Genomic DNA, 27,990 nt, shown 5'->3' with positions numbered 1-27,990 from the left:
ATACTCTTCTAGAGTGAGATTGTTAAATTTAAAGATATGTTTTTAAAATAGACTTTTCTAGATTATGTTCTTTAAATATGTATTTTTTTTAGTTGTAGTTGGACACAATACTTTTGTTTTATTTATTTATTTTTATGTGGTGCTCAGGATAAAACCCAGTGTCTCACACATGTCTCTCTTCTCAAGTTTAGCTTCTGGATTTAAGGTCTTCCTTGTCTACAGAATATTCATATGTTCACTTAGATATTTCTTTTCTTGGCAGGTGTTTTTCTTGTCAAAGCATATTGTTTTATATTTATTAAGTAGAGAGGGCCCCATTTTCTTCTCTTGTCATTAGGTAATTATGTTAGCCCCTTTCCCTACTTTTTTGTAATTACATTCTCACATATATTCAAATTTATTATTTGCCTGTCTTAGTAGTTTTAATCTACTTTTAGGCTACTAAGGTATTGATTTGATTAGAATTAGTTATAGTATATTCTGATAACTCAGTGTGAATCATCCTCCACTTTCCAGACCTTTCTCTTCCTCCTCTTTTTCAAAATATTCTTGGCCATGCATGGACATTTATTTTTGCATGTAAGTATTAAGATTAATATACGGGCTGGGGTTGTGGCTCAGTGGTAGAGTGCTTGCCTAATGTGTGTGAGACACTGGGTTTGATCCTCAGAACCACATATAAATAAATAAAACAAAGGTCTATTGATAATTAAAAATATTTTTAAAAGATTAATATATAATTTAAAAGAGTGAGACAGCTTTCTAAATGAAAGACTATTAAAGTATTTGTATTCATCTTGGGATAACTGAGAAGAATATAGTATATTTTCTTCATGTTTTTCAGAGCTTGTTTTCTGTCTTGATATAATTTAATATCAAATATTTAATAATATATCATTGGCCATGTGCTGCTCATTATGAATTCAAGGTATTTTCTAGCTTATATTACCATTGTGAATGGGCCCTCACCCTCATATACTTCCAACTTCTTTTTTTTTTTAAGGATTTAATTGACAACACTTTTGAAATGTACTGAGTGTTAAATTTTCTTTGTAACTAGTGACATTGCTCAATCTTCTGATTAAATCCAGAACTGTGTGAGTAGAAGCACTGACATTTTCTATGACAAAAGTCATTGTATTGAGAGTAGGAGGGGCTCTTTTCCTTTCCTTCCCTTCCTTTCCCCATGTTTCTGCAAAATGATTCCTCCTCGTCTTAACTGTGTTCACAAGCACCTTTCAGGAATGATGAGTATTGCTGATAGCAGGCATCCCTCTCATTTCATTTCTTGAATCATTTAGCTTTTTTGAAGGGGAGGGGTGTATTGAGTATGGGTTTGTGACATACTTCATAGATCACAGCTGTTATCATGACTTAATATCCTTTTTTAAAATCCCATTTAGTCATTTTAACCTTTTAAGCCTAATATCTGTGTATATCCATTTGTTTTCAGTATTTCTTCATCATTTTGTTTTGCATTTTTCTTTTTAAAATATAAATAGGTCTTTTACTGGTCATTTGTAACTAGATGTTTGTTTTCTTCCTATGTCGTATAAATAGCTCTTTAATCTTGTTTTGTTTGCTATATATAATTCCTTTTCTTATTTTTTATGGTTTGATCAAGTTATTTTGGATTGCTTTTTCTTTTTAATTCTTGTTACTTAGAAACATTTATATGCTATTCATTATTGTAACAAACCAGTGACAAATCCTACAATTTGGCTTTGCTGTGATTGGTTCTCCGGTGTCTCTGCTTGTAGTCCTCTACATTCAGGTGAGAGCTTTGGACTGTTTTCACTTCTTTCCTCTTCTGCCACTCTCCTTCACTCACCTGAGAAGTAGAGGATATTTTTACTCATCTTCTAGTTAACCCTTTTCCCAATTCTTCCATATTACTGACATATGGAACATTTAGTTCAGTTCTTAATAGATACCACTTTATGTATATATGGTGTATTGCAAGTATTCTTATTTAGAATTCATTACATGCTGCTAAATGGTTAATCTTTGCTGATTAAAAAAAAATCTAAATGCAACCCATCAAGAACTGTACTTTCAGGGATCATTTGTATAGTTTGTTATATATCAAACTCCTATGATTGATTGATTGATTGATTTTGGTACCAGGAATTGAACTCAGGGGCACTTGACCACTAAGCCACATCCCCAGCCCTATTTTGTATTTTATTTAGAGACAGGGTCTCACCCAGTTGCTTAGTGCCTCACTATTGCTGATGCTGGCGTTGGATTTGCGATCCTTCTACTTCAGCATCCTAAGCCACTGGGATTACAGATGTGTGCCACCACGCCTAGCTTTTCAAACTCCTGTAATTGATTTGTGTGTGTGTGTGTGTGTGTGTGTGTGTGTGTGTGTTGCTGGGGATTGAACCCAGGGCCGTGTGGGTACAAGGCAAGCACTCTACCAACTGAGCTATATCCCCGGCCCTATAATTGATATTTTTAAAACACCTTTTTTTGTTTTGTTTTGTTTTCATTTTAGCACCTCTGAAATTGAGATGTGCTTTATAGTGAATGACTTTTTAGAATTAGGTTTATAATTATATTTGGCAGCATTTTGAGTTCTTGTAGTCAGTGGATTCAGTGAAAACAGTACAGATATTAAAACTATAGAGAGAAAGCAAGTGTGAGTATATGAACAAGAATTATTTCTTGTAATAATTTTATTCTCGTGATAATAATAAATAAATAATTTATTTATTTGTTACTCTCTTGTATCCTTCTCCAGACATCTCTCTTCTAATTCATTTAAACAGATGGGGTCTCTTTTTTTCCCAAACTGGCCCTCAGTTCCTAGGCTCAGGTGGTCCTCCTGCCTAAACCTCTGGAGGAGCTGGGCCTATAGGAACATGCCATGGCCTCTGGCTCATTTGTTCTTTAATCAAAGTCCTTAGGTATTTTCCTGCATGACATATGTGGTGGCACATTTCCCAAGTATCTGTTATCTTTCTTCCCAGATAGGTGACAGGTATTGTGTTTGGGCATTGCCATTTTTCTCAGAGACCGTAAGAGCCCTTACGGTGGCGTCAGTGTGCAGGTGAGAAACCTGGTGCCTCCCTGCTTTTACCCCTCTGTAAGTTACATGTTCTTTTGACCTCCAACCTTGCACATTTTTCCTTAGTTCAGGAGTTTGATAGGGTTTGCTTCCTAGAGCAAAACAAACTCCTCCAGTGTGCAGACTGAGGTCTTCCTTTGGCCCAGTTTTCTTCATATCTTCTGTTACTGCTTCTCCTCGGCTGTTCATCTCATTAGAGCTGTGCTCCAAGTCTCTTATCTTTTCTGTCATCATTTCTATTTTGCTACTTGATCTGTTTTGTTTTTCTATTTGATTTTCCAGAATGCAAATTTGAATCTTCACCATGACCTGTTTTTTCCTTCAGTTAATCTGCTGTGTGGTTTATTTGGAAAATCATTTTAAATGCAGGAAGGCTTCTCTCTGATATAGTAAATCTCCTAACTTCCCCTCTTATGTGTTGACCTAGATTGGACTCTTCTCTTCCAGCAGCTGTTTGATTGTGGATTTATTGCCTTTGTCTCAGTTGATCATTGTCTTTCTGAAGCTCAGCCTTCCTGGGTGTTGTCATATTTTCTTTGTGATCTTATTATGGCCCTGATCTGCTCTTGGCCTTTTATGATTCCAGGAGATGTAGGTCTGCTGTCCCCCTTTTTACCACTGAGGATCATTAGTTCTCTACAGCTGCCCTAGAATTTTCCTAGAAATATTAATTTATAGTCCTCGTTCCAGGGTTCCAGGAGACTGGTCTTCAGCTCCTTGTCTAATCCTAGAAAGTAAAACAACACACACTTCTATTCCGTTCTTGATACACCAGAGAGCCCTCTTCTATATTTGAGTTGTATTTAGCTGGTTGTAGTCTTGAGGCCTGTGATCCATGGTAGCAAGCAGAGGGAAAAGGGTGGGAGATAAAGGGAAGTGAGCTCAGATTACCATCTTCTTTTTATTTTTTAATTTTTGGTAACAGGACTGAACCCAGGAGTGCTTAACCACTGAGCCACATCCCCAGCCCTTTTAACAGTTTTTATTTTGGGATAGGGTCTCACTAAATTGCTGAGGCTGGCCTTGAATTTCTGATCCTCCTGCCTCAGCTTCCTGAGTTGTTGGGATTATAGGTATGTACCAGCACACCTGGCTCAGGGTACCATCTTCTAATATGGGGCCTGAATATTTTTTTCATATTTTTCATTTTTTTGACAGTTGAAGATGTGTGTTCTGCCCTAGAATTATCAATAGCTGGGAAAGAAGCATTAGGCATGGAAGGTCAAGACATCTAGTACAGATGCTGTCCATCTAACTCTTTGCTGCTCTCCCTGATGATCCTTCCTGCTGGTCTTCATGATTGGTAGCACTCCCCCTGTCCACGGTCCAGAGGAATCCTTGCTTTGGCCAGTGGAATGTAAGTGGGAGAGGTAGCGCCCCGGTCCTGAGCAGAAGCTTTCAGAGGTAGGTGTGACAGGTGTCAGTCAGCCCTCCAGATCCTGGCTTCTTCTGCCTTGAGAATGGCATGTTGGCTTCTTTTGATGGGGTCCAGGAGCTAGAAGACACAGGGACCCAAAGCCAGTGCCTTGAGGGCAGCCATAACCTGACAGGTCACCTGACTGGGAAGTAGAAGTTTGCTGTATGCCACTGAGATTTGAGGACTGCTTTGTGACTGCAGCAAAGCTGACTGATAACATCCGGCTTAATTTCTTGCTCTTTTTATTAGCTAATATTAAATTTTCTACTTTATTTCAAAATCTGCATCTAAAAAATTCTGCATCTGACTCTACACTCTATTTTCTGTGTCCTAATTTTTTCTCTTAATTGGCTGATAGAAGTTAACTGTCATTCTAATTAGGGGCAAACACTGGTTACAGCATTCACAAATTATATAATGGGTCCTAACTCACACCACAAATGAGGAGAAGATAACTAGTAATAAAGATAACTAGTATGTCTGGGGCAGTGTCTTATGGCAGTTTATTATTCAGTATTACTCATGTAGTGCCCTACACTCTATCCAGAACCATTATATTGGAAACAAGTGATTTGTATGTAGCTCTGACACCTGGTCTTTCATGTTGTTTTCTGTTACCACAAATACGAGTTCATTGGGAAGGCGTGTGTGGAGTGGCTCTCCAAGCTGGTGTTTCTTGGGAGGTCTAGGTGTGGTATTACCTGGCTTGTTGCTTTCACTGACTGGCAAATAGGACTTCTGGGTCTGCTTTCATATTTTCTCCCTTTTGTATTGATCAATATTGAGTTTCCCATTTTCTTCTTATTCTTCTCTCTGTTCTAACAAGTATTTGTGAGTCAACGTGTGATGAGGGGAAAGAACAGTGCTTGGCTAGGAGCCGGGAGACCTGTTTACCACCTAAGCTGTGCCACCAGCCTTACCCTGTCTGCTCCTCCTCCCTCCCTTTGCCTTTGCTCCACTCATTCAGATGACAGATATTTATTGGGCACTCTCCAAGACACTGGGTATGATGGGGATAACCAGATATGTCCCTGTACCTGCTGTTATCCAGCTTTACTTCTTGTGCTCCCTCGTCCCTCCTTAGTTCTGACCATGATGTAAATTGGTCAGGGGTACATTGCTGCTCAGCCTCTTTGTTGTCAGTTTATGTTAATGGCACTACTGTCAAACATGCTGTTTTGGGGACTGGGGTTGTGGCTCAGTGGTAGAGTGTTTGCCTGGCATGTGTAAGGCACTGGGTTCAAGCCTCAGCATCACATATAAGTAAATGAAATAAAGGATTTTGTCCATGTACAACTAAAATTTGTTTTTAAAAAGTGCTTTTTAAAATAAGTGCTGAGAAGCAAATGTTGCATTATAATCAGAAACACCTACTGCCAGCCTGCCACTTTTGAACATAACTTGCATGATTCTCAAGTCTCAGTTCAGAGTGATTTAATTCTGGGGAGACAGCTCTGTTTCTCTGGTGGCCTCCTGACTTACGGCAGGCATGCACAGATTACATGGGCCAGCCTGAACCATACCACCTCTCCCACATTAGCCAAGCAGCAGGCACTTGAAGTAGCTATCATCTGGTGGACCAAATTTCTAAGTATGGTAACATGAAATATTGCTTTTTTAATTCTCTACATTAATATTGCCTCCCTATGTATTAAATAAATGTGTATTGAAAATCATACACAATAGCTGGACATAGGGCAATGAACAGTACACATTGTTTTCTACCATAAGACCTGGTTTAAAAGAAATGTTTGCAGAGACTGGAGGATGTCTCTGAGCTTTTCCTAAGAGTCATTGATGATGTCTGAATTGCTTCAGATAAACCTGAAATTGCACTTGGGGGCAGGGGGAGAAGGATGAAAATCATGTACAATAAAATCATTTATTATGGGGCTGGGATGTGGCTCAAGCGGTAGCGTGCTCTCCTGGCATGCGTGCAGCCTGTTGAATCCTCAGCACCACATACAAACGAAGATGTTGTGTCCACCAAAAACTAAAAAATAAATATTAAAATTCTCTCTCTCTCAAAAATCATTTATTATGCATAAAAAAAGTGCTTTTAACACCTGCTGGTTGTTTTGGGGAAGTTAGGGATGGTGCTGAGGGAGGAAGGCAGGCCAGTATGTAGGCAAGTAGGAAATTATGATTTTACATAATACCCACAGGATGATTTGATTATTAACTCAGAACTTTTTTTTTTTTTTGCCTCCTGGCTAGTTTTTAAACTTTTATTTATTTATTTTTTTTGAAATTTTTTAGAGTTTAGGAAACCATCCTTATTTTCAGAAAAATTGCTTCAGAAATGGGGAAAGCCTGAATTAGCATGTGCCTTTGTTAATAAAGACATTTGGTAGAATTATGAGCAGCTTATTGTTTATTGTAGTATTTGTATAACATGTTTGTACAGGTTATCATTTTTTTCTCTTGTTGCTCTCTGGGTTAAAAAAAATGCTAAAATGTGCTGTCAGAAGGAAGGAGTTATAGGTGGGAAAAAGTTGGCTGAACTGTACCTGCTAATGTCATTATCAATTGCAAAAAATAAATCTTAAAGCAACCCAATTACATTTTATAAAGAATTGAAGCTGCACGGGAATTCCAACTGAAACTATGTTCCTTGACTATGTGCCAGGCTCCAACATCTTGACAGGAGTTCTGGTTTTGGAATTTCTGAGTTTCAGATACCTCCTTTGCTATTTTCTTCAAGGAGTTAAATCAATGCTGCTTAACATAGTGGGAATGACTATGCAAAGAACTGAAGATGAACTTCTTCATGTACTTCTTATGTGCTTTTGGAGAGAGAGTGCTGAGGATTGAACCCAGGACTTCACTACAAGCTAAGCACACATTCTACCAGCGAGCTACAGCCAGCATCTGCTGTCCCTATGTTAATAATTTCGAAAAACTTTTTCAAATGTTTCTGATTTTATTTCTTAAGAATTCCAACTAACAAAATAGTTCCTTATTAAAATTTTTTATGTTTAGGTATAACTTGTATCTGCTTGTGACAGCATATTTATACAGGTTTAATATCCCTTATATAAAATGCTTGGGATCAGAACTGTTTCAGATTTCAGATGTTTGTGAATTTTGAAATATTCGCATACACATAATGAGATATTTTGGGGATGGCACCCAAAACTAAACATGAAATTTGTTTGTTTATATGGTATACATGTAGCCAGAAAGTTATTTTATATGATAGTTTTAGTGCACCTGCATTTTGACTACTACCCAACATATGAGGTCAGTTATAGAATTTTCCACTTTTGGCATCATGTCAGCACTCAAAATTATTTTGATTTTTAAAAAAATATTTTGCTTTTTAATTGTAGTTGAACACAATACCTTTATTTTATTTATTTTTATGTGGTGCAGAGGATTGAACCCTGGGTCTTGCAGGTGCTAGGCAAGCGCTCTACCGCTGAGCTACAACCCCAGTCCCTTTTTTGACTTTTTAGCATTGTAAATTTCAGATTTTTGAATTAGGTGTGCTCAATCTATGTTTTGCTTAGTGAGAGTTTGGTTGGTGATTCTTTTCTTTTTTTTTTTTTTGGTGGTGCTGGGGATTGAACTCAGGGCCTTGTGCATGTGAGGCAGGCAATCTACCAACTGAGCTATATCCCCAGCCCCATGGCTGGTAATTCTTGAAACCATAATTCTGCTTAAGTAATGTTTATAGACTACTAGAAGTAGGATTAAATTTTAAAGCAAGTATTGAACTTTAGTTATGGAGTCAATTAATATTGACTGTTATATTTTGTGAAATTCATTTTAATTTTTTGGTTGAATTAAACTTGATACCTAAGAGAAGATTTCCTTGTGTTGGAATACAGCTAAATGTTAACACTGGGTATTTTCTAAGGATGATTTGTACAGGAAGTGTAACTAATGGGCCTTAGTCTCTCAGGTTATTCTTAGGTATTATCAGAAATCATATATTTACAATTTGTATTAGGTATCCAGAATGTCCCACACATTTGAAATGATTGATGGAACAAAATAACATTTTATGAGAATAAAAATTAGAAATAAGCCATTAATAGGGACAATTAAATATTATGAAATATAATGTAATGGTCAGAAAGAATGAAGGTCTATATAATAAACATGGAAATATTTCTAAGGCATTATTAAGAAAATAAATTTTAGAGCTTTATATGTACTAATAATGCTTAATCAAAAAAAAAAAAAAAAAAAAAACAACTATGGGGATATAGCTCAGTTGGTAGAGTACTTGCCTCACATGCACGAGGCCTTGGTTTCAATCCCCAGCACCGCCAAATAAACAACCAAACAAACAAAAAAACCCTAAATGTGTTGAGATAAATGAGAAGATAAATCCAAGAACATTAGCGGCATTTACTTTAGCTTGACTTCTGTATATTAATTTTAATAATAATAAGAATTTAGTCATTTTTTTGAGGGGGGGTACTGGGAATTGAGTACTCAAGGGCACTCAACCACTGAGCCACATCCCCAGCCCTATTTTGTATTTTATTTAGAGACAGGTCTCACTGAGTTGCTTAGTGCCTTGCTATTGCTGAGGCTGGCTTTGAATTCGAAATCCTCCTGCCTCAGCCTCCCTAGCCTCTGGGATTACAGGCATGCACCACCACACCTGGCATAGTCATGTTTTATTTGCACACTTACTTTTTATTATGGAAGAACTTTTTATTATGGAAGATTAGAAACTTCCACAGAGTAAACACATTATTATAATGGACTCTGAAGTACTCAACACCAAGCTGAAACAATCATCAGTATTCTGGTTTTATTTCATCTGTTTCTCTTTTGACCAATTCTTTTTTTGTTATTGTTGTTTGTTTGTTTTCAGTATTGGGGATTGAACCCAGGGGTGCTTTTACCACTGAGGTACATCCTCAGCCCTCTTTATTATTTTTTTAAAATTGTGAGAACAGGGACTTGCTAAATTACTTCGGCTGACCTTAAACTTGTAATCATCCTGCCTCAGCTTCCTGAGTTGCTAGGATTACAGGCATGCACCACCATGCCTGGCTCTCTATCAACTCTTTACCTGGATTACCATTGTATTTTGCATGGTATATTTTATGTAAAATTTCTGAACATTGAAATGCACACATCATATATGTATACTTTTGACATAACCATATTCATGTAACTCACACTTGTATCATGATATTGAATATTTCTGTGTCCCTAGAGTATTGTTTGATATCTCATACCAAAATGTCCACTTAGATTATTTTTGCCTTTTCTAGAACTTTGTATAACTAGAGTCATACAATATGGAATCTTTTTGTGTCTGACTTCCGCTGGGCATAACTTGTGTGAAGGCCACAGTGTTGGCCCATGTGTTAGTAATTCTTTATTACTAATTTTCCTTTGTTGTATAAACCACAATTGGTTTTGCTTTCTCCTGTTGGTGGACATTAGCTATTGTCATGAAAACTGTTAAAAGTATTCATGCACAGATCTTTTTATGGACACCTGTTGTCACTGCTCTTGGATAATTATCTGAGAATAAAATTTTCAAGCAAGTGAAAACAAACATTTTCAAAAGCAATTGTTCCATTTTAAGTTCCTGCCAGTAAAGTATGACAGTTGTGGTTCCCCACCTCCTTACCATTATTTGGTTTTTCAGTCTTTTCGAAAAGAATTTTAAAACAAATTATGTCGAATAGACACCCTTTTTGTGTATGTTCTTTGGAGAAAAGTCCTTTGCCCTTTTGAAGCCAGGTTACTTGGGGATTTTGTTGTTGAGATCTTTATATATTCTGAGTATTACTCCCTGATATTAGCCCCTTATTGAATATATGATTTGCAAATATTTTCTTTTCTGTAGGTTGCCTTTTCACTCAGATTGTGTTCATTGAGGCGTTTTGGGTTTCAATCTTGATGTAGTCGCTTTTGTCTGATTTTGCTTTTGTTGCTATTTTCCAGCAAATCAGCCAAACCAAATGTCATTAAGATTTTTTCCCCCTGTGTTTTCTTTTAAAAGATTTTTTTTTTGTGGTAGTTTTAGGTATTATGTTCATTTTGAATTAACTTCTATTAGGGTGTAAGATATGGCTCCACCTTCATTTGCATGGGGATATTCAGTTTTCCTGAGACCTTTTCTTGAAAAGATTGCCCTGTCCCCACTGAATGATCTTGTGAAAATGCCACCCTTGTGAAAAGTGTTTTACTGTACATGAGAGGCTGTGTTTCTGGATTATCCCTCCACTCTGTGGGTCTGTATGTGTATCTTGATGTTATTACCATATTGTTTTACTCATTGTAGCTTTGCAGTTAACTTTGGAAACCAGCAAGCATGAAATATTTGACTTTTTTTTTTATTGTTAAGATTGTTTTGGCAATTAGGAGTTCCTTGAGATTTCATGTAAATTACAGGATTTTTCTATGTTTTGTAAAATACAGCATTGAGTTTTTTTTTTTTAAAACAGTACTTTTTGATAGGCGCAAGTTTTAAAATTTGAGGTAGTCTAATTTCTCGAAAATTTTTTTCTTTTATTGTTACTGCTATTTGTGGTCTAAGAAAGTTCCTCATCCTCCCAGGTCCGCCAGTGTATTCTAATCTTTTTTTTTCTGTAAGCTTTATTGGTTTAATTTTTTTATTTAGGTCTACACATCTAAATGTAATTCACCTGTCACTAATTGTTTTATATGCATAAGAGATTGGGGCCAATGCTCATTTTTTTTTTTTTTTTTGCATGTGAATATCTATTGGTTACAGTACCATTTAGTGAAAATACTGTTTTTGAGTTCATATTCTCCCCCACCCCTCTCTGGCTTCTAGGAGTGAAAGACCCTCATGAGATAAACTGGTTTTTTTTGTCTGTCCTTATGCCTGTGGTCCTGATCTCTGACCTGATGACTATAGTTTTATAGAAGATCTTGAAAACAAATATTCCTGGTACTCCAGGTTTTTGTATTTTTAAGATTGTGGTCATTTCAGGTCCTTGACAGTTTTATGTAACTTTTTGAATCAGCTTGTTATTGTATATTTTTAAAAAGAAAGGGCAAGGGATATGGCTCAGTGATGGAGCCCTTGCCTGGCTTGAGCACTCCCCCTGCCCCCCCACCCCAACACACACACACACAGAAAGAGGAGGCTTCTAGAATTATGATTGGGTTTGCATTGAAATTATAAACAATTTTGGGGATGGTTGAAATTTTAGCCATGTTGAGTTTTTTAGTCATTTAATGCCATATCCCTCTACTTATTTAGATCATCCTTATTTTCTCTTAATGATAACTTTTAAACTTTCAATACAGATTCCCACAAGTCTTTTGTTAATTTTATTCCTAAATAGTTTGTGTTATCTTGATGCTATTGTAAGAAAACTGGTCTTTTTTAAAAAATATTTTTCACTTATTTGCCCCTAGTATTTAGAAATTACACACAGACACACAGACAAACACACACATACACACACACACACACACACACATACACACATTTTCCCCTCCCTGCTTGGTCTTGGGGATTGAACCCAGGGGTGCTTTACCACTGAGTTACGTCCCCAGCCCTTATATTTTATTTTGAGACAGGATCTCACTGAGTTGCATAGAGCCTTGCTAAATTGCTGAGACTGACCCGAAGCTTGGCAACTTCTTGCCTCAACCTCTTGAGTTGTTGGAATTACAGGTGTGCACCGTGTTCCTGGCTTGTATATATATTTTCTATTCTTCAAGTTCTTTTAAGATTTTCTGTCTGAATAGTGTCTTTGTGAACAGGGGTAGTTTTGCTTCTTTCCATTCTTTTTTTTTTTCTTGCCTAATTGCACTCACTGTGATCCCCAGTGAGCTATTGAATAGAAGTGGTGAGAAAAAACATCCTTGCCTTGTTCCTGATCTAAGGGCATTAGGTCTTTTACTATTAAGAATGATATTAGGGGCTGAGGTTGTGGCTTGCTGGTAGAGCTTGACTTGCATGTATGGGGCACTGGGTTCAGCCTTAGCACCACATATAAATAAAAAAAATAAAGGTATTGTGTCCATTTACAACTAAAAATTTTTAAAAATTGATATTAGGGGGCTGGGGCTGTAGCTCAGTGGCAGAGTGCTTGCCTAGCAGGTCTGAGGCACTGGGCTCAATCCTTAGCACCACATTAAAAAAATAAATAAAATAAAGACATGCTGTCCATGTACAACAATGGAAAAAAAAAAGATGATATTAGAGCGGTGGCGCACACCTATAATCTTAATGGCTCAGGAGGCTGAGGCAGGAGGATCTCAAGTTCATAGCCAGCCCCAGCAACTTACTAAGACCCTGTCTCCAAATGAAACACTAAAAACAGCTGGGGATGTGGCTCAGTGCTTGAGTGCCCCTGGGCTCAATCCCTGGTATTAAAAAAAAAAAAAGATATTAGTTCTAACTTTTGGAAATGTCCTTCATCAGATTGAGGAAGTTCTCATCTATTCTTATTTTGATGGGCCATTTTACCATGAATAAGTGTCACAGGCTTACATTGCTTAAGAAATTGTGTAATGTGTTTTTTTGAATTCAGAAATACAGCAAATTACAGACTAACTTGACATTGCCTTTGTCTTCATTATAAGACAGTGTTATATAACTAGCATACTAACATTAAATTTATGCTAGGTGCTACATCTGCCTAAATGAAATTATTTTGATGATTCTGTAGACTATAGAGAGAACGCCTAATCTTTACATTCACTTCTGATATTTTTTCATACCTCCTCTGTCTGAGTTAGAGATTGGCAGTATCCTCAGGGTGTCTGCCCTTGACATCTAAAAGGTTTATTTGAGAACGAGATTGTTTACTCTCATCTCCTTTGTTCTATTAGATTTTGTTACTCTTATGTACATATTATATTTTCTTTGGAAAGATGCTTTAGGAATTTTAGTATGTCTTGCAAACTTAAGAAGTAATTCATTTCCAGAATTTCTTCTTTTAGGATTATTTCTTTTATTGGGCATACATTTCCCCCCCCTATGTACACTACACACAAAGAGATTCTAATCATTCATTTAAAATAATCAAAAGGTATTTCTGTTAAAATTATTTCCTGATATGTCCTAGCATTTTAGCTTTGTTCTCATATATATGTATTTTGGTTCTCATATATATGTATTTGGAATAAATAAGTAAATATCACACACACAAATATATATACATATATATGTTGTGTTTGAGAAACACACACACATATGTATACACTTCACAGATAGATAGTGTGTATGGTTTTTTGTTTTTTTTTTTAAGAATGATGGTCACTTTGGAGCAAGGAGTTTTTATGTTTCAGCTTCATTTGTTATTGTTCATTACTGAGGTTGAATGGTAAGGCACAGAGTATTTAAGAGAAGAATGGTGTTGTTCCCCCTGGGACACTGGAATGGAAAACCCCAAATCAAGCACATGACTCTGGAAGTTGTCAGGCACAAAGAAGAGACTACCCCGTCACTTGTAGGATCTCTTGAAAACTGGAATGGGCAGGCCCTTGAACCCACTTGTATTTCCATGGCAAACCACCCATTCCATGCTGTTCTTCAAACCCATTGTAATTTGAGGTCTTGCATAGTTTAATTTTTAAAGATCCTACTACTGGAGAGGTTCTGGTCATTTTTGCCAAATGTGAGAGCTTTCATAGCTTTTCAACTGAACTCCTGTTCCCTAGGCTTCCTGGCTCACTCAGTGGCCTTGGGTTCATTGTGGCCTACAGTCCAGTCTTATTTATTTTAAAAAACATTGTATTTTGATATTATTGTTCCATTAAAAAATAGAATTTTAGAGGTTAGCAATCACCTTAGAAATCACAGCTTTCCATCACCTTAGTTACTGTATGAGTTGCTTCACTGGTAAAGGACCATAAATTACAGACATTTATTTTAAGATCACAGGGTTAGAAGCATCGACTGGCTTCAAGGATAACTACAATCCAGTGCTCCATAAATAAAGGGTGCTCCTAACCTACCTGTACGTTGCTTATGTCACAGGGATGCCCAGCGCCTCCTTGCCGGTTCACCACGCTCTGATTTCACTTCATCTGCTCCCCCTAGAATCCTCACCCACACACTAGTTTAGAATTATTGCTGTATTTGTCACTAAGTGGAATCCGAGTTGAATTTTTGCAGGTTTCCCCCCTACATCTGCCTCTTTGATGGTAGCTGAGTTTACGGCCACTCACTTATTAGAGCCCTGGGTCTTAACAACCTTATTCAAACAAAACATCTTAAATGGAGGCGTTAAACAGGTCGCAACAGTGACCATTTTGTAACTTTTGCTGCAATAAAATGGGTATGTTGTGTTTTGGAATATAAGACCTCTGAGTGCAGCTATTCATTTTCTTCATCTATAAAACATTTTAGAATAACAGCTTACATCTGTTTGGGGTATAAAATTCCACATTTTGAAGAAACATCACTGTTGTGTAACTCCACACCAGACCTGGGCCGAGAGGGGAGCCGGCTCTCATAGGCCCCGTCTGCCTGGCTGGGGGAGGCCGGAGCGGATGTGCTGGCCACCTTCCTTTCACATATGTGCAGCACATTTCCATTGTTGTTCCTTCCTACTATAAGTGACAGCAAGTGTGTAACACGATTCTGACTTGAGGAATGTTGGAGAAATTTTCACACACAAGGAGTTTATCTCATGAGGGTCTTTCACTCCTAGAAGCCAGAAATAAGTTTAATTAGCAAAGCCTTTATAGTACCGTTAATTACCTTTGACAGTCAGTTGATCTTGTTTTGTTTGGGTTTACTGTCGGCTCACTTTTAAAAACAAATACCCAGTGGAATCATTTTGCCATTCCAAATGTGTCATTTTTAAATTACCTCTTTAAACTGAAGGGTCAATTTAATAAGTAAACATTAATAGAGGAAAATGGGCAAAATGTTCATCCATAGAATTCAGAATCTAATAGTATTAAGTATTGAGCAAATTCAGACAATTTTATGGGTTATTTTCATCAAGAAATGAAAAACTGTCAAAGATGGTTACAATGAATTTTTAAAAATAACTTTATTTACTTATATTTTATGTGGTCCTGAAGATCGAACCAGTGCCCCAACATGCTAGGCAAGCGCTCTACCACTCCTGAGTCACAATTCAGCCCTGCTGCAATGAATTTTAAAGCTCTTTTCATTTTATTCTTATTAAAATGTAATATTGTTACATCTGAGATGGCAAAATCCCAAAGGAGAAGATTAAAATTATCTGTAACCCCTGTTGTTCTTGAGGGTAATTTTTTTTACATATTTTGAATTTTTAAAAAAATTAGAAAAGCTTTAGAAACCCATTGTACAGTCAGTTTTTTGTTTGTTTTGATAATTAATTTAATTGGAAATACAGCTCTGTGGTTTCAAATTGGACAGTGTCAGATGCTTTTATGTTTTGGTGACCAAAAGAACCAAACTAAATTTGACTGCTCTTGTGGAACTTTGACATTCAGGGTGGGGTAGCTGCTTATTGATGACAATGACAAACTTCTCTGAGATTCTGGCTTGTCAGATTAATCCAGGTAGTGACATTGATTTTTCTTTCTTTCTTTCTTTTTTTTTTTTCTCTCACTGCTGTTTCCTTCCTGAATAGAAGTCAGATTTTCTTTCTAGGGCCACTGTCTGTCAAACTCAGGGCCATCATTTGCTCTAGCCGAGTTGCACAGATGTTGCTGGGCTCTAAAATTCTGATTAATATAAATACTTCAGTAACAACTTTATTGCCCTAGTTCATGTGAAGGTCAATACTTGTTAATTCCTCCAAAATCATGGAGACATACACATGTGCCAAGTTCATGTTTACTTATCACTTGGAACTGAGCTGAATGCAGAGTGACAATAATGGGGACATGGCAAGCCTGTGGGTGTCATAGCTGCTGGGCACGGTTTGGTGGCCAGTGACTGGATATTATGTAAACTCATTGGCAGCGGGGGTTGGGGGGGGGAGTTCAGGCATTTTTATTTTAAGAAATATGGAGGTGATTTCTGTTTTTAAATTTCTAAAAATTTAATTAAAAGCAGGAGATTGTACTATGAGTGAGTTTGTATGCAGATAAATCCAGTTAGATATCTTTTGCATTGATTGATTCTCTGAAGTCAGAAGGTCCGACTTAATCACTGCGTGTCTTAAGCCAAGTTACATAACTTCTCTGAACCTCAGTCTCTGTAAGAGGGGATTAGGAATGATAGTGTTTGATAGGATTGTTAAGGAGATTCAGTGAAGTAAAACTTAGGTGGCTCTTGGGAATTCTGGCTCTATGGTTAGAAGGCTCACTGTAAATCTGACTCTGTCTGGACCACTCATACTCCATTAGTACAGACTGCTCGTCTCCCTGACCGCGCTTGGGGCTGAATCTGGAGCTCAGGCCTACTTGTCCCTTGTCCCTCTCCCTCTGCACTCCTCTAGCATCACCCAGTGTGCCTTCGCGAGGCCTGTAGCCCTCCCTCTGCTGTCTGACTGTGCTGCTCCCTGTCCTCCTGCAGGTGGCTCTGCTCCTCTCTCCCTCCCTCCATCTCCCGTTCCTTGTTCCCTCATCCTCTCCTCCCAGCAAGCTCCTCTTTTCCTGTCCTACTCTCTCCTTCCTGTGCCCCTCTCCTCCCTTTTCCTCTCACTTTCTCTCCTCTGCTGCCTTCTTCCTCTCCCCTCCTCCTCTCTCCCCTCCCTCATTTTCCCCTCTCTTCTTTCCTCTTCTTCCCTCCTCTCCCCTCGGCCTTCTGCCTTCCTGCCCTCTTTGTGTGCTCTCTCCTCCAGCTCTTCCTCCCTCCACCCTGCATCTTCTCTGTTCCTCCATTCAGTCCCGACACTCGGCCTGCTCGTGAGTAGACAGCTGTCCCTCTTAAGCAGAACAATGTCATGTCCTCAAAGTCTCTGTGACTTTTATTTTTATTTTTTGGTACTGGGGATTGAACCCAGGGATGCTTGACCACTGAGCCATGTCACCAGCCCTTTATTTATTTGTTTGTTTGTTTGTTTGTTTTTGTGGTGCTGGGGATTGAGCCCAGGGCCTTGCACATGTAAGGCAAGCACTCTACCGACTGAGTGACATCCCTTGCCCCATTTTTTATTTAGGTTGCTTTATAGTCTCACTATGTTGCTGAGGCTGGGTGTGAGTGAGCGTGCGATCCTCCTGCCTCAGCCTCCCTAGCTGCTGGGATGACAGGTGTGTGCCACGGTCCCCGGCCTTCGTTACTTTTGGTAAGCAGCATTGGCTGTTGTCAGAGCAGCCACCTGTCCCTATCCCAGTTGTGCTTTTCTTTCTAATTCACAGGCCTTCATGGTGTCTCTAATTTTACGTTTGCTGGGCTCCAAGAGTTGAGAGGACCTACAGTTAAAGTTTAGTTCTTTTTCTAAACATGCGTACTACAGCCTGTGAATTTGTTTAATGTTGGCTTTGATTCATACATAAAATTAACATGAAGTATGTCTCTAAATAATAATTATGGACTTTTATAATAACGCCAGGAAACTGCTGCTTTTTATCAACCTAATGTTTGATATTTTTTTCCCCTTTCTCTCCCCAGATTCCTTTCTCTTTGGTCCAGTTTCCCTTGTGGGAATTCTTAAAAGTAAGTTTTTAAATCTTTATATGAAATCTATTTCTAATTTTTCACAAATGCCCAACAGTTTGTATGGAATCAAAGAATGTAATGTTGACCATAAGTGTGACAAAGTCAGAGTCACTGATAGTTGCAAAGATGTTTTACACGTGACTCACACCAGTTGAGGCTTGCTTCAGGTACCTGTGGTATTGGAAATAAGCTCAGCCAATGTGACCCACACCCACAGATGGTGAGAAGCAGCTTCGCTTTACTCTTCGATATTGCCATTCTTTCTTCATCCAGTTGAATATTATTTCTCCCTCTGTATGTGCAGAGGATAAGGAATAACAGTGAGGGTGAGTGGAGGAGAGAGGATGACCCCGAGTATTTGAAGGCCCCCACTCCTGTGTCCAAGCAGGCAGGAGGGTGGGCAGCAGAAGTGCCTTGGGACTCTATCTTTCCATCTCTGCTACTGATTCCTAATAAGACCGTGAGCCAAGGTAGCAAGTGTAGAGACCACTGGCTCATTTGTTTAGAAAGAAACAAAGTTTTCAAGATCTACATTAAAAATATGCGTAGAGGTCTCATTAGGTTTCCATAGTCTGGGGCAGTGATACTGAAATTTGCATGGATCTTTGTCAGCCTTGTAAAGACCTCAAAAAGAGAAACTATAAAGAGCATGTGTGTGGTAAGTAGTAAGGATAAGTAGTAGTTTGTAAAGCTTTAGTGAGGTGCACGTGTACATGCACACACGTCTGTGCTGGGTTGCAGTGGTGAGATGTGTTTCTTATTGGAATAAGGTTCAGAAAATATCGAAGGCCCTTTTTCAACTGAAGGGTTCATGAAGGATCAAACTGTAAAACGGCGAAGTATCTAGTGTAGACATTAGCCACCCCCCCCACACACACAAATTGTCCCCACCATTTTACAGACCTACTCTTCATGGAGTGCTCATACAAATTATCTTTTGAAAAATATTATAAACATTTCTTGGACTCTGAAATAAATTCTGTTGACGATACCTACTAAAGGATAGTAAATTGAGACAAAGCTTTGCTCCTTTAAAAGATGAGCTCCAGGATATCAAGTATTAAGGAAGATTTCTTCTGAGTGATCTGATTTTATGGGGCAATACTGCCCAATATGGTTTTGGGGGTCTTCTGTTGAGGTTGAGTTTGTTTTATTTTTACCCTTCCTGTGTGGTACATGGTGAAAATAGATTTCTCGGGCAGTGTTTCAGGGCGTGATGCAACCCCTCTCCAGTGAGAAGGTCACATTCCTCCAGCATACCAGCTCTCCTTCTCAGTGTGTGACAAAAGAACAATGAAGCCAGCAGCTGTGCTGCAAACAAGACTCACTTATTAGTGCCTCAATGACCATCATTCAGAGGGAATCTGCACACCCTGACATCCCGACACCCCAACTCTGAAAAGGAATGTTTTGAGGCTCAAAGAGGAAAAAGGCATGCGATTTCTTTCTTTTCAATAGTGAAGACATTTGTAGTATTCTTGTTTCTTAAGAAATGTCTAGAATTTTTCAGAGCAATCAGAGATAACAATGCAGTGTTTCAAAATCTTTCTTTTAGCATATGTGAAGATAGAATATTTTTAATTTGAGTTTCTTGAGGAATAATGTACAGTAAACCTCACCCTTGAAAAGTGTGATTTTTTTTTTTAATGAGTTTTGACAGATGTTTAGGACCACACCATAACCAAGAGAGAGCATCTCCACCAGCCCAGATGGTCCTGCCTGCCACTTACTAGTCGGTGCTGCCCCAACCCACAGCCCCTGGCCATCCCTGTTCTTGTAGTTTCCCCTTTTCTAGAATGTCATGTAAATTGACAGTGTGTGCACACAGCAGTTAGTGCCTGGATTCTTTCACTTGATTTATTACATTTGAGACTCTTCATGTTGTTTCTTGTGCCAGTGTTTGTTCCTTTTTATCACTTTACACTATTTCATTTGTTTATGGATGAACACAATATGTTTATCCATTCACTAGTTGATACACATTTGCACTGTTTCCAGTTTTTGTTGGTTATGAATAAAGCTACTATAAATATTTGCTGAGAGTATTTGTATGGACATGTGCTTTATTTCTCTTGGAAAATAACCTAGGAGCGGTATTGCTGGGTCAGAAGTAAAGTTTATATTTGATTTTTATAAGGAGCTATCAAATGCCTCCCAAAGTAGCTGTGCCCTCTTGCATTCCCAGCAGCCAAGTGGAGTTTCAGTTGCTCCTTGATACTATTACATGTTACTATTAGGTTTTAAGATTTCAGCCAGTCCAACAGTTGTATACAGCATCTCATTGTGGTTTGATCTGCAGTTCTCTCATAGCTGAACACCCTTGAGAGTCTTTTCACCTAATAGGGTTTAAAAAAAAACAACATCTGAATGTGAGATCACAGTCCTTTGGTAGAAATGGATAGTTTTTGGCATTGGTTTTATTTTTGTGTTTATAATATTATCCATTTAAACTTGGTTTTGCAACCATGGAGCGAGATCATATTATCTGGGAGGGTTTTTCTGTTTGTTTGTGTGGGAGTAGACTAAGGGAACTCTCTCAGCCAGGACCTTAGTGGTACACACTGTACCTTGGAGGCTGAGGATCTGGATGTAGAAGGTGGCTACGTTATCATAAACTTGACTCTCGTCTGAGATCTGAATTATCATCCTTCAAAAATCTCTTCCATTGGGCTGGGGTTGTGGCTCAGTGGTAGAGTGCTTGCCTAGCATGTGTGAGACACTGGGTTCAATTCTCAGCACCACATAAAAATAAATAAATAAGCCGGGTGCAGTGGTGCACACCTGTAATCCCAGCAGCGTGGGAGGCAGAGGCAATCGGATCCCAAGTTCAAAGCCAGCCTCAGCAAAAAGCGAGGCCCTAAGCAACTGAGACCCTGTCTCTAAATAAAACACAAATTAGGGCTGGGGTTGTGGCTCGGTGGTCAAGTGTCCCTGAGTTCCGTCCCCGGCATCCCCCAAAATCAATCAATCAATAAATAAATTAATTAAAGTTATTATATCCAGCTTAATCATGCTCCTATTCTCTTGACGACCTGGTCGAAGCACCAGATTAAAATACGATTCTCTTATTTCTCTTTCTCCCTATCCTGTTACTCACTAAGTTTCATTGAATGACTTTTTGGATCCTGTGGCCACCTGTTATCAGATTCCTGCGACATTGTGTCAGGCCAGGTCCCAACAGGTTCTCTACCTACTCAGCCATTTTACACATTGAACGTATGTGATCTTCCTTAAATGTCTCTTTGAAGCAACACTTACATCCTCAGAAACTTAGGACTTTCTCAAACTCTGCAGCTTGAAGTTATGGTGCTTGCGGATCTCCACGCTGTGTCCTCAGTGGTTTTCCAGCTCCTTCCCCTGTGTTTCCTTTGGAAAAAGCCTTTCCCCTCCAGCCTGCTCACTGCTCTGAATGCCCTCCCTGGTCTTCAGTCTTCTCTGAAATGTGCTCCAAGGTCCGAGTGGGATGCATTTTTGAAAAAGCTCACTCCAGTGAACTTTGAAAGCCCAGTGACTGCTTGAAGTTCTCAGCCCAGGTGTTGCAGACTGACCCTTACCTCACATTTGTCTCTATTTCTGGTTACTGTTTGATCACAGGCTATATGGTGTACAGGCATCTTAGAACCAAGCTTTGCACACTTGGCCAAGGCCGTCCTTTACAGGTCAGTGACATGCAGCCCGCACATTTTTATTGCCTACTCTGTGCTGGATGTTGTTGGGCCTCACAAGAATGTGAAGGTGAGCCTGTAAGGAGCTTAGAACTCTCATACAGGCACTCAACCCACAGATCACTGAAATGCCCTGAAGAATACCCAAGGTAATGTGGGAACCACCCCCTATCCCTGTAACTATACTTCTGTTATGGTTTAGATATGAGATGTCCCCTAAAAGCTCATGTGTGAATGTGCAGAGGTAAAATGACTAGCTTATGAGAACTGTGACCTAATCCTCCATTGATGTGGATTAACTGACTCTTAATGTAGCTAACGGTGTGGCTGGAGAAGTAGGCCACCAGTGGCTTGGGGTTTATGTTTTGCCCCTGGTGGGCAGAGCGCCCTCTGTGTTTCCTGGTCGCCAAGGCCCAAGCTGCTTTCCTCCTCCAGGCCCTCTTGCCATGATGCTTGCCTCACCTCAGGCCCAGAGCAGTGGAGCTGCCGGCCACAGACTGTGCTCTGAAGCCATGAGCCAGAAGAAACTTTTCCCCCTCTAAAGTGTTCTTGTCAGGCCTTTTGGTCATGGCAGTGCCAAAGCTGACTAAAACAATCACCTCATGTTTAAGTTTTTATTTAACAAGACGGGGTACTGAGGAGGAGAAGGTAAATAAAAGGGGTAGATTATCATATCCAGATCCTCAGGAGGTAATTTCCCCTTAAGAAATGTTTACGTTGAAACTTTGTGGCAGCCACCAGAAGAAAAGCATGATGACAAAGTCCATAGCTTATCATTTCTTCTTCCCTGGGCTTTGGGTGCCATCATTATGATACCAGCTTGTACTTCCTTCTCATGGCAGCTGAGGACAGCCAACTACTGGGTTGACGACATCACTAAAGATGTCTCAAGGTGGCCAGAACAGAAATGTCAGCTTTTAGTACCTTCCCTGACCTGCTTCTTCCCGGCTGTCCAGGTCTCAGTGAGTAGCACAGTGTTGCTTGCTCATATGGAATCCCAGGATGATTCCCGAGTTTCCTTTTCCCTGTCTCGGTCCATCCCTCCAGCAGGTGTGCTGTCTGAGCCCGGCCTCTTAACTCCCCTGTCTGACGGCTGCACTGGCCTCCCAGATGTCCCTTGGTTTTCTCTTGAGCCCCTAGGATATTCTTTCTGCACAGGGCAACCAGAGTGGTGTCTAGTGAAGTCATATCACACTGCTCCCCACTGAAATGTCTCATTGACATCTTTTTAAAAGAAGCATAGCCAGGCACAGTGTACGCCTGTAATTCCGGGTACTTGGCACGCTGAGGCAAGAGGATCAGAAATTTGAAGCCAGCTTGGGCAGCTCAGCAAAACCCTGTCTCAAAAAAACAAAAACAAGGGGGCTGGGGGTGTAGCTGGTGGGAGAGTCTCCCTGGGTTCACACTCCCACATTGAGACTCCTACTTCTCCCTGCCCAGCCCTCTCCCTGCGCACCCGTGCTCAGCCACACTGGGGCTTACTCGGGGGACTTTATACTTACTCCATTAGCTGGAAATGTTACTTATTTATTCATCCTGTACGTTTGTGTGTGTGTGTGTGTGTGTGTGTGTGTGTGCGCACGCGCAAGACATTTTAATTTTTCTTATTTTTCAAACAATAAATAGTAATTGTTTATGTGGTGTGCATCATGGTGTTTTGAAATACGTATACCTTATACATATTGTTATTGAGTGTATTATATGCCAGGTAGTTTTTAATTTATAGTTCTTAAAAATTAGCACTTTATAAATACACATAGAGGTGGAATGTACATAGCACAGTCTGGTCAATTGCATTCCACTGTCCCTCTCTTCCTGTCCCTCCTCCCCCTCAGTCCCATTCCCTGCTCCACTGATATCCCTTCTATTTTCATGGGATCCCCTGCCCCCCAGTTGTTTTCTTCAATTTTGTACATATGAGAGAAAATGTTGACTTTCTGAGTCAGTGCCAGGCATTTTCTGGAGTCTGTAGATATAGTGATAAAAAAGACAACAACAACAACAACAAAGTCCCTCTCCTGGTGGAGCACTTACTCTAGTTCTTCCTCCAGGCCTTCTCTGTCCAACACTCAGTCATTCCTCAGGTCTTATAACCTCAGAGATATGTTTCCTGTCCCCTCTCTTTAGGACCTTCCTTCTTCTTTGCTCAGCACCTGCTTACCCCCTGACTGGCATTTTGATAACTTGGGTTATTTAGTTATGTACATATTATCATCCAAATACCTAGCATATCCACTGTGGGGTGAGCAGACGTGCTATCTCTTCACACCGCGTAAGACTCAGAGAGGTGAATCTTGTTACCTTACCTTAAAAGAGGGGTTTTCTTTCATCTAAGTCTTTCCCGTCTCCGTTTCCTATATAGCACCCTTTTACTATGTGTTTTGGTCATATTTTTTGCTGCTGTGACTAAAAGACCTAACAAGAACTACTGTAGAGGAGGAGAAGTTTATTTGGGGGCTCAGGGTTTCAGAGGTCTCAATCCATAGAGAGCTGGCTCCATTCCTCAGGGCTTGAGGGGAGGCAGGACATCATGGAGGAAGAGTGTGGTGGAGGCAAGCAGCTCACATGGTGATCAGAAAGCAGAGAGACTCCACTCTCCAGAGACAAATAGAAACCCCAAAGCCACGCCCCCAATGCCCCCTCCTCCAGCCACACCCACCTGCCTCCAGCCACCACCCAGTTAATCCCATCAGGGATTCATTCACTGGTTGGATTAAGGCTCTCACAACCCAGTCATTTCTCCTCTGAACCTTCTTGCACCATCTCACACGTGAGCTTTTGGGGGCATCTCATATCCACACCATAACGCTATGTGACAGTGCTTTTGACAACAGCAGCAGTAATGAGAAGAACAGCAATTAACAATTCTCAGAGTCAGCAGGCCAGGCACTGCAGGGACCACTCTTGGTGGATGATCTGCTCTGACTCCTCCTGGCCCCAGAGGTGCTGTGGTGGTCTCTGAGGTAGAGAGAATGCCTTGCCCCAGGCCCTAGGCTTGCTAAGGGGCACTTCCAGACTGACTCTAGACCTGAAGTTCTTAGTCTTTCTACACATGTTTGCCCATAATGTATCGTGTCCATTTTTTAAATGTCATATGCTTAAAATTTAATAAAAATGTTGGGGTCATATTCTGTCTGTCCAATCCACTTAAGGCATTTCTGTGAGCACACTGGCTCCTTCATTGGAGGACACAATGCCACCAAAGGCTGGCTGCTGTAGTCTCAAACCACCTCTCCAAGCCTCCCTTGTCTGCTGCCCTTAGGGGAGAGGAAGCAGGGTGCCCCAGCCTGCTCTCTGTGACCGACCTCTGGGAGCCCAGGCACTTGACAGTGAGGTCGCAGCCAGAGCCTCTCTTGCCACACATGTGTTGAGCTCCCCACAGGAAACTGCTTGTTAGACAAGGAACTTTGTCTTTTGCTTGTTTGTTCTTCGTGGCTCTGTCTTCATTTAGCAGGTGTCTGTAACTATTTGCTAATTGTTTGAAGGTGAGCATTCTTTCTTATTCTTTTATTTGTAGATTCTTCTACAAGTATGTTCACAGCCATAAAAATACATTTTCCCCCCTCTCTTTCTTTTTTTTCTGTTTTTTTGATACTAGGGACTGAATTCAGGGGCAGTCACCCACAGTGCCACATCTCTAGCCCTTTTTCATATTTTATTTAGAGACAGGGTCTTGCTAAGTTGCTTAGGGCCTCCATAAGTTACTGAGGCTTATCTTCCTGCCTCAGCCTTCCAAGCTTCTGGTATTACAGGAGTGTGCCACAGTGCCCAGCCATATTTTTCTCTCTAACCCAAGGTTTTTCCTTCCTGTGTGTTAAGTGAAAAGCCAACATATTATAAAAGGGTATGATGAAATTTCCCATAGGAAGGTTTTTTTTGGTTTTGTTTTGTTTTGTTTTTGTTTTGTCTTAATATGCAACACTGGTGCATAGTGCAGAGTGGAGAATTGTCAAAAATGCTGTCAGGTCTAAATAATTTTGCTTCCAGCTACAAGATGTTGCAAAATTACATACCAACAATATTTGGTCTGGAGATGTAGCTCTGTGGTAGAGTGTTTGCTTAGCATGTGCAAGTTCCTCGATTCAGTCACTAGTCACACACACACACACACACACACACAAAATTGAAGCAAAATACAAATAAAAAATCAGTTTATGTGATGGTAACATTAAGGTGATCTGTTTCTGTGATAGAACCATAGCTTCCTAATAGAAATTAGGGCTGGTGGATTAAGACAACCTCTTAGATATCTGTTATATAAATATTTAAAATATGCAGTACTGTATGAGAGCTGTTTTCAAGTTAAAGAGCAAAGAACTTGATTTTTCTTGTTGATCCTCATTTTAATAATAGTTAAATACACCCACATACATTTCTCCCATACTTTGAGTAATTTAAACAAAATAATAATAATTAGAAGATGCCCAGTTCTCAGGGTCTCCATGTACACCTTCCTGAGCCAGGCAGAATGCAGTATCTGCGTAGACTTGTTTGCCCTGAAAGTAGATCCAACACAGGCATACTGAAGATTGAAAAGGGAATGATAACAGTAAAAACCAAGTGCCCCCTATGTGTGTGATGTTTGCTACACTAAGCTGGTCCCCTAAATTAAACATGCCATGTCAGGGAAGATACCACCTGAGAGAAAGAGCAGAGTACTTGTACTGCTAGATGATTTGTCCATCAGAGTCTGAGATGCTGACTGAGATTTTAGCATTTGCAGGGAGGGGTGCATAGCTCAGTGGTAGAGCCCTTGCCTAAGATGGACAAGGTCCTGGGTTCCACCCCAGCACTGCAAACAGAATGGGGAATGGAGGGAGAAGGTGCCTGCTTCATTATGACATGAATTTTTGTGGTATTGGGGACCCAACCCAGGGCCTCACATATGCTAGGCAAGTAACAAGCATCTTTTAACAGCTCAGAAACTATAAGCACGTCAGAATTTTTCCTTTCACTTCTTTTAGACATTTTTCTCCGATTTGTGCAAGTTTGTGACTTATAGATGAGTCCATATTTTTGCATCTGTTCTGTAAATCTAAAATTATTTTAGAATAGATTTTTTAAAATAAACTATAGGGGAATATTTTCCATCACCCCACTTTAAGGAAACTTAAGTAAAACTGCAGAAGGGAAATCAAGAGCATTTCTGATGACCAGTCTTATTACACAGGGTTGAAATCTCTCAGTCATATAAACTAATGTCCATAGATTCATCTGAAATTTTTAATTTTTATTTGAAAATACAGGGAAGCAGGACATTGAATCAGGATAAATAAGCAAGTCAGCACCAAGGAAAGCGTGACCCCTGCTTTTTTGTACTCTTATTTTTCTTTTGGTGTACTAGTTCTGTCTTAAGATCTGAGACTCCAACACTGATTCTTCACATGCAGCCTGTTTCTACTTATTGCTCCCTCTGCCTCCGCCAGCCCTTCGTCTGCCTTGACAAACGTGATCATTAGACCTCTGTGGCAATGGAAATATTTAGATTGAGAAATTATGTCAATTTAAAACATTTTTGGTGTTCAGACCTGTCCTTCAAAAGCCTTATTATAAACCCATATCATTTTAACAAGTTTTATTGACAAGAAGATGTTTTGTTTAGTAACTTGTGTATCAAAATGTAGCTGCATGAGAAGTTGACCTGGGCAGAGCAGTGAAGTCCTCGGATTCTGTTTGGCTCTCTGGGGAACAGAACCAGCCAGCCTCAATCTTGGCCCCCACTCTGTGTGACCTTACGTGGGCCGTTTCATAGTTCTTAGCGCTGGCCCCTCTCCTGTTTTATGGATAGAGATATGTACTTTGTCATATTAAATGAGACGATATATGTACAGTCTTCAGTGTAATGCTTGGAATGTGATGGTGCTCAGTAGATGCTAACTGGTATTGGCAGTCATTTATACTATGGCATATAGTATGTTTTATTCCACTTGCCTGTCTAGTCTAAAATGAATTAAATGTCATAGTCAGTAATATGTCATTGTCCTGTGAGTAACCTTTACTGTTTTTCCAGCCAGTTGTTGTTTATCACAATCCTCTTGTCCCTCTAAATACTTGAAAAATATGTAATTTCAAAATACTTTCCTAATTTATATATAGTATGTTTTGCTAGACAGGTTCTTAGTGTTATTGTTTTATGAACTTAAATTGCTCCCAGATGAACCATTTATAATGAGCACTCATCTTTGTAGATTGTTCCCAATTTTACTTTTAGGAAATTTTATGTTTAGACAGTTAATAATTAAAAAAAAAAAAAAAAAACTTAAAATGGCATTATTAAAAAGCAAGGTGCTTTAAATATTGTCATAGTATGTTCATTCACTTG

General features: G+C 39.5%; 1 protein-coding gene across 9 annotated transcripts in view; it reads left to right on the top strand.

Moving 5' to 3' along the window:
* Positions 1 to 27,990, top strand: part of Slc25a26 (solute carrier family 25 member 26) — a 132,959-nt gene that overhangs the window by 90,989 nt on the left and 13,980 nt on the right. For 7 of the 9 annotated variants that reach the window (XM_027954540.2, XM_027954544.2, XM_027954543.2 and 4 more), the window contains one exon: positions 17,956 to 18,000. The exons of the other annotated variants lie outside the window; for them this stretch is intronic. In XM_027954540.2, the coding sequence (XP_027810341.1) occupies positions 17,956 to 18,000 (45 nt within the window). The remainder of the gene's footprint in view (positions 1 to 17,955; positions 18,001 to 27,990) is intronic. 9 annotated transcript variants of the gene reach the window in all.

The sequence above is a fragment of the Marmota flaviventris genome, chromosome 1, assembly GCF_047511675.1.
Source record: "Marmota flaviventris isolate mMarFla1 chromosome 1, mMarFla1.hap1, whole genome shotgun sequence".
Taxonomy (NCBI): Eukaryota; Metazoa; Chordata; class Mammalia; order Rodentia; family Sciuridae; genus Marmota; species Marmota flaviventris.
The sequence above is the reverse complement of the archived record's forward strand: the minus strand, read 5'-3'. Positions and strand labels throughout refer to the sequence as shown.